General features: G+C 40.4%; 2 protein-coding genes across 2 annotated transcripts; both read right to left on the bottom strand.

Moving 5' to 3' along the window:
* Window positions 1–29: 29 nt before the first annotated feature.
* On the bottom strand, window positions 30–1,566 carry LOC128384143 (GTPase IMAP family member GIMD1-like). The gene is made up of 4 exons (XM_053343732.1): window positions 1,535–1,566; window positions 773–929; window positions 426–688; window positions 30–305 (listed from the first exon to the last, which is right to left on the bottom strand). Exons 2-4 carry the CDS (start codon window positions 927–929, stop codon window positions 30–32), a joined length of 696 nt encoding a protein of 231 aa, XP_053199707.1. The 5' UTR covers window positions 1,535–1,566.
* Window positions 1,567–8,752: 7,186 nt separating this feature from the next.
* Window positions 8,753–10,662, bottom strand: LOC128383643 (dickkopf-related protein 2-like). Its single transcript, XM_053343235.1, has 4 exons — window positions 10,495–10,662; window positions 10,239–10,395; window positions 9,594–9,728; window positions 8,753–9,168 (listed from the first exon to the last, which is right to left on the bottom strand). Exons 1-4 carry the CDS (start codon window positions 10,660–10,662, stop codon window positions 8,753–8,755), a joined length of 876 nt encoding a protein of 291 aa, XP_053199210.1.
* Window positions 10,663–10,962: the final 300 nt, after the last annotated feature.

The following is a 10,962-nucleotide window of genomic DNA, read 5'->3' as shown; positions in this document are numbered from 1 at the left end:
ATGTACAGGGAGATTCTGAGGGTTCAGAGTCAAAGTGAGACCTCCGTCCTGACCGTCAGAGCTGTGTGATGGTTCCTGGCCGAGAGGCGGAGCAGCCGATCTCTCAGCGGTCGCCCTCTGATCGACGGCCAATCACAGCTGTTGTCCAAGAATAAGACCCCGCCCACTACCTCCTCGGCCAGAGCTCTCAGCGAATCAGTGGCCTGGGTTAAGTAGACCGCTGGTTGAAGCTCCGCCTCCTTCAGGTGGTCAGCGTGTGTGAGGACGAGCAAGGTGTGGAGACGCCACTCTGGACCGAAGAGGGTCTGAACACACAAAGAGAGAACAGAAAACCAATGAAATCACACAAAAACACACAAAATACACAAAAATACACACAAAATACGTAAAAGCACAGACTAAACCTCCACCACAGTGTGTTTTACCTCCAGGCGTTCCTCCAGGTGTGTGTTCAGGTGCGGCAGGTCGGCTCTCAGTACGAGCACCACCACGTGCACGCCCTCGGGACAAAGCTCGTGCACGCTCTGTGGGCGGGGCATCGGAGGGGGCGTGTCTATCACCCTCAGCGTGAGGTCGGACTCCGCCCCCTGCCTCCGGAAATACCCCGGGAAATTTCGTCTGAGGAGCTGGCACTCCGTTGTCATGGAAACGCCAGAAACACAGGTACCCGTTTGGAATTCCTGTCCACCTGCCGAATGTACGAATGTAATGTTTTACGTCAATTTTTGATTAAATTTAGTCCAAATGAAGTACTTTCTGCAGAAGTACCGACCAATCAGAGCGTTCCCCACAGAGCTCCTCCCACTCTGTCTGTCGCCTAGCAACAGCACGTTCAGCGTCAGCACCTCCCTCTCGCTGCTGCTGCTGCTGCTGCTGAGGATGCTGAAGAGGTCGTTTCCATGGTAACCGTGTCCTGTGCTTGGATCCATCTCGGGACACAATGGAAGAAATATTATAATTAAGTTTTGCAGTTTGACTTCACATCCGGAACATTTCCCTTTTCTGTTGTTTTATACATTTTTTAATTATTTTTCCTGAAATTTAAAGAGATTATTATATAGAATAAATGCTTATGCAAAGAATAAAGATTTAATTCCATTTATTTGTGCCATTCTTTGGTCAAAATTAAAACTTAAACAGGAAAAATAAAAATAATATATATATTATTTTTTAATTCTTGAAATTAAAACAGTTTATTGTATAATAGTAGTATTCATTTGTATATTATCTAATAATTTAAGGGGAAAAATACGATTTAATTCTATTTATTTATGCAACTCTTTGGTCTATGTGATAAGAATAATTGTGAAATGATTAATATTGATGCTTCATTCAGACTTAACACTGTAGTGTAAATGGAAATAATGCTAAACTAAAACAGTCAACAGTGGCACAAAATTCTTGTTTATTTGGATTAAACCTTAAACTAATTTAAAACCAGATTTTACAGGTGAGTCATAAATCTAGAGATATAAAATATAACAATGATCAAAACTCAGTAAGATTAACAGAATGAACAGAAGCGAATCCTTACCTGCTTTACCTGAACAGACGTGAACAGAGACACAGTTCCTGGACTTATTGATATGGGAAGTTAATGTGTGTGTGTGTGTGTGTGTGTGTGTGTGTGTGTGTGTGTGTGTGTGTGTGTGTGTGTGTGTGTGTGTGTGTGTGTGTGTGTGTGTGTGTGTGGAATGGGAGGTTACTGGTTAAACAATAACCAGACCTGTCCATCTGTCTCTCGCTCTGTAGTTTTATTATGTTGTAAAACTGTCCGTGCAGCTTGGATTTAAAAGGACCTTAAAGATAAATTTGTGTGTGTGTGTGTGTGTGTGTGTGTGTGTGTGTGTGTGTGTGTGTGTGTGTGTGTAAGTAAATATGTGTGTATGGAAGCCCAAAGCTGCCACAAAAAAGAAAATCCACCTCAAGGATCTTATATTTAATAATTATAACTCGGCATCAACATTCTCATAATTATGAAGTAGATCTATTAACCTGTCATTGGTCCGATTTTCAAAATAAAAGCTGTTATGGCAGCTTTATCCTAGTGCAAGTCAGGATGAGCCAGTCTTTTCAAAATAAAAACCCACCTATGGTCAATATTTGTTAACAGGAAACTACTGTAGGTATGAACTTAGTTTTCTTCCAAAATAAAAGCCCCAAAAAGTAACTATGTTAACAGGAAAGTATAGATGACCCAGTTTTTCAAAATAAAAGTGTTTAAAGTTCAATGCTTGTCACTGCTTTGACTTCACATGATGTTTTATCTTAATTAGAGAAGCTTTAAATATGAGATTTATAATTATGAGAAACTTTAACATCTCATAAGTATTAGAGAATAAGAGATATAATAAAACATTATAGTATCATAATTATTAAGACTTAATAGAAATTATAACTTAAATTTTTTCATATGAGAAATACTTTTTACTATCTGATGGTTACAAGAGACAAAGCTTCTTCATAATTAATTATCTCAAACTTCTTCTCATAAACAGGGTGATTATTATTTCATATCTCATAATTATATTCTTCTATAAATGAGATAATACTGTTTAACACAACGTCCACCTGAACCTGCCGACATGTTTCCAGTCTTTTCAAAATAAAACCCCACCTATGGTCAATATTTGTTAACAGGAAACTACTGTAGGTATGAACTTAGTTTGCAAGAGACAAAGGTTCGTCATAATTAAGTATCTCATACTTATTATAAGCTTCTTATAATTCTCAGATCTCACTATGAGGAGAGACAGGAAGAAGGAGGGAGGAAGCAAGGAAGGGAGGAAAGAGAGAGGAAGGAAAGGAGGGAGGAAGGGAGGGAAAGGAGGGAGGGAGGTAGGAGGGAAGGAGGAAGGGAAAGAAAGAGGAAGGAAAGGAGGGAGGAAGGGAGGAAGGAAAGAAGGGAGTAAGGAAAGAAGGAAGGATGAAAGGTAGGGAAGAAGGAGGGAGGAAGGAAGGAAGGAAGGGAGGAAAGAGAGAGGAAGGAAAGGAGGGAGGAAGGGAGGAAGGAAGGGTGGGAAAGGAAGGAAGGTAGGAGGGAAGGAGGAAGGTAGAGAGAGTAAAGAAAGAGAGAAGGAGTGAGAAAGGAAAGGAAGGTAGGAGGGAGGGAGGAAAGAAGGAAGGAAGGGAGGGAAAGAAGAACTCAGAACTCATAATTACATTCTTCTATAAATGAGATAATACTGTTTAACACAACGTCCACCTGAACCTGCCGACATGTTTCCAGTATCTCTGGGATCACACATGTCGGATCTGGCAGCCTGTCAGCGCTCTCTGTGTAAATAAAGCTTGAGTCAAAGCTGTCGTCGCCTCGGGCTGCTGCACAGAAATATCATCTGCTCACAGTTTATATCCTGACGGAGTCTGAAACCACAGAGATAAGATAATCTGAAGCTTTTATTATCATTAACAGACTGCCTGCTCATTATCAGCAGATCGGCAGCATGTGGATGTGTTTTCTGTCGTGTAAGGATGTGACCACCTCCACTTTTTGAACACAAACAAACGTTCATACCGTATTTGAGAGGACTTAGAGGACTTTCATGGACATAATGCATTCCCTATTACACTAACTTAATATTAATGTAAAGGCAGCATTAAGTTAGTTTTAGATGCTTCAAACAAAGCCTGACCAACAAAAAGGCAAGCAAACATCAATAATCTATAAATAAATAAATAAATAAAAAGATATAATCCATTAATAAGTTTGTGACCAGGGTGAAATGAGTTCCTAGTGGATGTTTTCCAGACTTCAGTGAGATGCAGTTTGCTTGTGGAGTCATGTATAGAAACACATTTAATAATAATAAACACCAGAAACACTTCACACAAACACACAGACTTTCATTCAACATTATTTTATACATCGACTGAGAGCAAGAAACTACGAAATGTTTCACTTTTTACTGCTTTAATCACATCACAGTCACAGCCTCAAGGAAAACCGAGTGTGTTAAACAAAGCGGTGACATATGCTGACATCAAGGAAACGAGGAAACACTGATGGGAAAGTGACGATAATGCAGATGCGAGTAGGTCTGTGTGCGTAATACAATAATGAACACGCGGCAACAAGGAAACGTGGATGGGGGACACGGATGGAGGAGTGACACAAGCATGGAAAAGACAGTGTGTGTGTGTGTGTGTGTGTGTGTGTGTGTGTGTGTGGGGTATTTTTATAACAAACAAACTAAGTACAGTGATGCCCAACAGCTATCAGCCACACAGAGAGAAAACAGTCACTCTCTCTTGTGAAGGCTTTTGTCAGAAAAGGTTTTTGGGAAACAAACAATGAACATACAGAGTTATACTCATCAGCACATGCCCGGCGAGGTTTTTAGACTCTCTGTGAGGCTGTGTGTCAAAAATAAGACTTTGGACAAAGACCCATTGTAGTGGCCATTTGTCAAGAATCAAACCAAAGTCATCAAGTCCAGAGTCTGTAAGGTTCGGTATCGGTATCGAAGAGTCTCCTGTCAATCGATACCTGGTGACAAAACAGTGAATTGGGGAGTGGGATGTGTTGATTAATCGCTATGGAAACCCCTGTACTGGTGAGTTGAGGGAGACAAACTGGATGTTTGAGGTAACAGGGATATGAGATACTAGAGCTGGGTGTCAGTACTCAATACTTTTAAGGTATCGACCAAAATCAACCAAGTAGTATCGAATAATCGCCCATCAATCGATACCTGCAGTCGATCCTTTTTGCACCCAGAACTAGAAAATATGACTACTTGTACGGACTTGCTCACAGCCAATCAACACAAGCGTTCCTGGGTTTAATGCATCATGTGATTGGTCCACTGCCACAGCAGCTACGACCCGTCTGAGGTGGTGAAGTCGTGGTGAATCTGAGTTAGCTTAGCTTAGCAGTTCAGGAGCCAAGATGCCTCCTAAACGCTCTAAAGCAGGAGGGTCATACTCATTTTCATTCAAGGGTCAATTTAATCTCACGTGGGCTGGATCATTAAAAAGATGGAAGGAAGGAAGGAAGGAAGGAAGGAAGGAAAGGTGGAAGGGAGAAAGGGAGGAAGGACAGATAGAAGGAAGCAGGGTTAGGAAGGAAGGAATGGAGGAAGAAGGAAGAAAAGGAGGAAGGAAGGAAGGAAGGAAGGAAAGGAGGGAGGGAGAAAGGGAGGAAGGACAGATAGAAAAAAGGCAGGAAGGAAAAGAAGGAGGAGAAGGAAGAGAAGTCTGGAATGAAAGACGGAAGGAAGGAAGGAAGGAAGGAAGAAAAAGAAGACAAAAAGGAAGGAAGGGAGGAATAAGGAAAGTGGATTGGACTCCTCAGCGGGCCGGATCTGGCCCACGGGCCGCATGTTTGACATCCCTGCTCTAAAGTCAGTCTACGCTACACGCCTGTTACACACGATAAAAGACAGAGACCTAAATGTGTTAATGGGTATCTGATGAAGGACTCAGCTGGTATCAGGATCACTTTAAGGAGACTTGGATTGGTGCTGGTATCAGGATCACTTTAAGGAGACTTGGATTGGTGCTGGTATCAGGATCACTTTAAGGAGACTTGGATTGGTGCTGGTATCAGTACCTAGTGTCCATGCAAAGTTTTATGTGTTTCTTCACGTTTATTCCTCAAATGCAAGCCAGCAAACAAAACAATAAAGGTATCATGGTTCCTGCTGGTCCTATATCTGTACAGGACCAGCAGAGTAACCCAATTCACATTCATTATTAGCATTTTCAAACTGTTTTATAAGAGGAAGGATTTTTTGGGGTTACAGCATCGTCAAATGTCTTTCAGGTAAAGTATTTCACTGTGGTTGCTGGTGTTTAAACTTCATTAGCCAACATTAATCAATCAATCAATCTTTATTTGTATAGCGCCAAATTACAACAAAGTCATCTCAAAGCTCTTTACACATAGAGCAGGTTCTAAACCGAACTCTTCAGGTTTTAATTTTAAAGAGACCCAACATTCCCACATGAGCAACCAAATTCCCACATTTTAGTTCAATCCCCAACATCTTCTCTTTTAGTCTTTTTGTTACTATACTTCCACCACAGCTCAACAGGAAACACAAAGAGGGAATATGATGCTAAACAGACTGTAAACGTGTCAGATATCACTTGATATAATAACTCAATAGAAGATGATCATCTACTTTTAAATGACTGTGTGGAAACACTACAGTACAGTCCTCCATCACTGAACACTGGAAGTACATTTGAAGGATAGTAGTAATAATCAGTATGAACAGGAAGAATGTTAATACTGAAATTAAGACCTCATAAACTTACAGACAATCTGATAATTTTAAAGGCCTGGTGTTTGCATGATTTACTTTTTAATGTCCCACAGTCTGTTTTTCACTATGGGACAAAGAAAGAAATCACCTGTTATCCCTACGACAGATATTTAAATCATCAAACAATTAAAACATCTGTGGGTGAGTTTTAACTCTGTGGTCATAAATAACTTTTATCTACACAGATGGAATCGTTTCCCTGAGTCGTTACAGGCCTGTGGGGACGTCTTTTCCTTTATGCTAATCTTATCACCAACCACCGGCTACTGGGAAAACATCCTCTGGTTTACATGTGGTCCGACCAGATGGAAGACGCTAGGTCTCAGATATTAAATCTTTAATTTGGGAAGTTGTGCTAAAGGACTAGTTTCTGGAAAAGAAACAAACTTCTTAACTTTTATTTCCAAGAGTGAGAAGAAACGCCTAGCTTAGCATAAATACTAGAAACCAGGGGAAACAGCTTCTTGGCTCCTCTGGCTCTTTCCAAAGTTAAAAAAATAACACTTACCAATACCTCTAATGCTCATGTATCAATATGTTTTATCTAGTTTGTTTTATCTGTCCATAAACAGAAACGTAAAAATCATAAATGTTGAGTTGTTATCTCAAGAAAACGAGCCAAGAAAAACTATTTGAAATTGTTGCAGAGCTGCTTTCGTGCGGGCTTCTATCCTGGTAGCTTTTTAATCTAAACAACCTTATCTCTCATCGTTATAGTCCTAAAAAAGGGTCTGAGATGTGATTTATGCCCCAACTGTAGTACGTAGTAAGATTAGCATACCAAGCTGCACCAACACTGAAGACTTACGTTAGCTATTTTATGAGTTATGATGCTACTAGCTAGCTGAATGTGCTAGTAAATAAGCTGCATCAACACTGAAGACTGAAGAACAACTAATGCTTAAATTACGTTAAATTACGAAATACGTTAGCTATTTTATGAGTTATGATGCTACTAGCTAGCTGAATGTGCTAGTAAATAAGAACAACAACAGACATACGGAAACGTTTTTGAATGAAAAATCCTTTAATCATAAAAACACAGATTGATGATTGACTGACAGACTGTCTTACGTTACAGAAGAACAGAAGATTCCTTCTTATCGTGATGGAAATAAACCCCCAAAAAAATAAACTGTCAGAGTGACGCATAACAAAAACAGGTAAATAATTATACCGACATTCATCCAAAAATACAACTTATAGAAAAATAACTCTATCACAATAACAACAGTGCAATCAAACAAGACGTGTGGACAAACCTCAGAGAAACGACAGCGTTGGTTTAAAAAAGGAGACATTTCACAGTTTAAGGATGTGAACGAGTTTCTATTGAAGCCCAGTTTCTTTTCCTCACCAGAATCCCAACGCACTTAGTTTCTCATCCTCGGTTTCCCTTCTTTTTTTTTGTTGTCAAATTAAGAAAACACTTGAATAAATAATTTCTTTTACCTGGACCAGAAACGCACCAGTTGTGATTTCTGACTTTTGGTTCGAATGCATGATAGGTGTTGACAGAAGAAGAGATGGTTGATGTTGAATTTAAAGGAAACATACATTCATTTAAAAGACTCTTTGAAGTTTTGAAAGTCCTCTGTGTTATTAGCATCTTTTTAGCATTTAAGCTAAAGATTGCATTTGTCTGTTGCAGTGAAACTGAAGCTTATATCATCAGAGCTGTTTTACTTTTCTTTTGTCTTTACTGATTGCAAAAATAGACAGAGCAAAAAGTCAAAGTGAGTTTTTTTTTGTTTTGTAAAATCAACTTCCAATTATAAGCTAACTTAAAACTCAAAAATGAATCCATGTGTTTCTTTCTTGCCTGTAATTGTGGTGTTTAGCTTTAGGAGCTTTAACAGTGGACAGATGGAGTAAAATATCTTTATATCTTTTTTTCTTGGCAAACAGACATTTAATAGTAAATTATGGCTGAATTAATGTTGAAACAGTAGATTAAACCCACTGCTTGTACTCGGTGTAGAGACTAGTGAAACTATTTTGCACTCCCTCTTGTTTGTAGAACAATGAATGTGTGTCAGACCTTGTTCTGTGATGTTGAAAACAACAACAGCACATCGTTAACAACCCACCAAAGACGATTACAAAACAGACAGGTATCAGGTTTTCAGTATTAAAAGCATTTCCTGTCGGTGTAAATGGGTTCAAACCGGATATCAAAGCAGTTTCTGCCCGTCTAGACACAGGAGGAGGAAACCAGATCTGAACCACAAAGAGTTTCACATCCGCTGAGTTTGTGTTTGAATGCAGCTTGACAGGAAGTTAATTAGCAGTTTAAAGGAGGAGGGGGGAGGGGTCGCAAGGAGCTTTCACAGGTGTACACAGACATGGTAATTCACCCCTCCCTCAGTTTCTTTCTCTCTTCTTTCTCGGTCTGCCTCTCATTCCCTCTTGGGTGGGTCATCGGCAAAGAGAGAGAGTCTTTCCGTCCTTTCAATCAGTCTCTTTCTTTCCATCCATCCTCAGTTTCTCTGACACACGTGGAGTCTCGTCTTTGCCACCGCTGACGATGACTTTGACGACGACGAAGAAGCTAAGGAGGACGAAGACAGCGGCGACGTGTGAGGAGAAGAGTGGCGAGAAGAGGGAGAGGATGGTGCGAACTTGGACTTTGCCACTGCTGCGAGAAGTGATGATGACGACGATGATGATGATGACGGAGGCTGAGCGTTGGGGTCCCGAAGCGTGCGGCAGCTGAGTCCGTCACCGCAGGAGCATCGCTGGAACAACTCCAGGCCGTGGTTTCCCTTCCGGCGTTGTCGTGTGCATACCTGTCCCTCCCGCAGGACCGGCTTGCAGATGCGAGTCCAGAAGTGACGGGCGCAACACAAACTGTCGGAACAGTCGGAGGAGCGAAGACAAGGATCCCCGACCTGACCTGGAAACACAGAGAGAGACACAACAACGGTTACCCTCGGTCAATAAGATCAGGCTGAAGCATTCCTTTGGACAACAATCGATCCTTACACTAAACACTGAACTTAAGTCAAGACCAAGGACTATCTATCTATCTATCTACAAGAGGATTTTGACAGTTTGTGGTTCTCTTGTGATTCCTTGTTTCTGACTCCAAGACATAATTATATTATAAATATTTCTTTTAGCCAAAAAACTGGCTCTTAAAACTGAAGACATGCCATTACTACATGAAGACGGGGGATTAGATTATTATAGAGTATGACTATAAACATCTGCAACAAGTTGGGATGTGTCAAGTTTTCAAAAAATCTAATTAACGTCAATGAAAAGCATTTTTTCTTCTGAGCACACTGGTTAGGATGAAACTGAAAGTGTTAGACTCACCTCTACTAGAAGGCCCTTTGGTGTCCATTTTCCCTCTCTTTCTCCATCCTTTCTTTTTAGACAGTGAACTCATCTCTTCGTCTGTGTCGGGGATCCTCTGAGACACAAAACTATTCACGTCAGGAACACAGATATCTGAAGGAGAAAAAAAAAAGGAAGAATAAATGAATTAATTTACAGCTGAGTCATGGACACAAAAATGACTGGTAGGTTTGATACAGAAACAGAGAAACTGTGTGTATAGAAGACTGATGGATGAGGGTAAGTATGATACTAAGAAATACTACATATACTAGTACATCAAGATTATGAGATATTATGTAAAGATTATGAGATACTACATCAAGATTATGAGATACTATGCCTAGATTAGTATATATTATGCCCCGATGATGATTTACTATGTCAATTTTATTAAGTACTCAACCAAGATAATGAAACACTAAATCAAAATGATGAGACTTACTTTGAATTCAGCTGCTAAATTAAGTTTATGAGATTATTGTGATATATATATATATATAATCAGTATCCCATGATTTCAATTAAAAGAAAAGTTAAGTAAAAGTATATCGTATTGTATAACCTTGCATTAATGAAAGTTTCGGTCTCGCATTTTTTAAGGTAAGTAAAAGACAATCTTACTGTTGCTACAGCGGTTGCCGGGACAACACATGCCGTCTCTATGGCAACGCCTCTTCCTCCTGCGGCAGGTCTGGCAGCGGGAGTGGGCGGGGCCTTTGGTGGGGGCGTGGCAGTAGCTCCCCTCGCTACACTCCAGGTCGCTCATACACTGATAGAGCTGCAGGGAAACACAAATAAACGTTATAACACATCTAAAAACATCTAAACATCTAAACATGACTGAATGGAGACCAGAGAAACAGTCAGAAACACTCACTGTCAGGTCCACGCTCGGCTCCCACGTGCTCCTGTTCATAGGCAGCGCGTGACCCTCTCGCAGTATCACCGTCCTGATGGAGTTGAGTCTGACACGTGCCTCCCCGCAGCGGGAAAAGACCAGCAGAAGGAGCGCGAAACACACCATCAGCACCACCTGACCGGTCATCACTGCTGATGGAGGAAAAACACACATGTTAAATACTGAAGAACGAGCTCAGAAGTTTATTAAAATACAAGCTTATAGCCTCAAACTGGTTCTCTTTCACTTGTGTGGTTGTGGTAGATATATTGAGATATATTATTAAACTGACAATTACAAACCGTTTTAACATCTTTCAAGTCTCAGTGAATCGTAACTTTTTCTGTAAATTAAGAACTAAGCTGTCCAAACCAGACAACCCTTCCATGTGATAAATGTTTCTGAAACTTTAAGGTCAGGAGTTGAAAAACGTAATCTCACACAGCC

The sequence above is a fragment of the Scomber japonicus genome, chromosome 22, assembly GCF_027409825.1.
Source record: "Scomber japonicus isolate fScoJap1 chromosome 22, fScoJap1.pri, whole genome shotgun sequence".
Taxonomy (NCBI): domain Eukaryota; kingdom Metazoa; phylum Chordata; class Actinopteri; order Scombriformes; family Scombridae; genus Scomber; species Scomber japonicus.
The sequence above is the reverse complement of the archived record's forward strand: the minus strand, read 5'-3'. Positions and strand labels throughout refer to the sequence as shown.

Excerpts from the sequence above, each read along its gene's own strand:
- LOC128384143 (XM_053343732.1), bottom strand. The coding sequence starts at position 929 with ATGGATCCAAGCACAGGACACGGTTACCATGGAAACGACCTCTTCAGC. Across the intron at positions 689-772 it reads TGTGGGGAACGCTCTGATTG|GTGGACAGGAATTCCAAACG; the intron begins GTCGGTACTTCT and ends TACATTCGGCAG. Across the intron at positions 306-425 it reads ACCTGGAGGAACGCCTGGAG|ACCCTCTTCGGTCCAGAGTG; the intron begins GTAAAACACACT and ends TTGTGTGTTCAG.
- LOC128383643 (XM_053343235.1), bottom strand. The coding sequence starts at position 10,662 with ATGACCGGTCAGGTGGTGCTGATGGTGTGTTTCGCGCTCCTTCTGCTG. Across the intron at positions 9,729-10,238 it reads CGGCAACCGCTGTAGCAACA|ATATCTGTGTTCCTGACGTG; the intron begins GTAAGATTGTCT and ends TTTCTCCTTCAG. Across the intron at positions 9,169-9,593 it reads CAAAGGGCCTTCTAGTAGAG|GTCAGGTCGGGGATCCTTGT; the intron begins GTGAGTCTAACA and ends CTGTGTTTCCAG.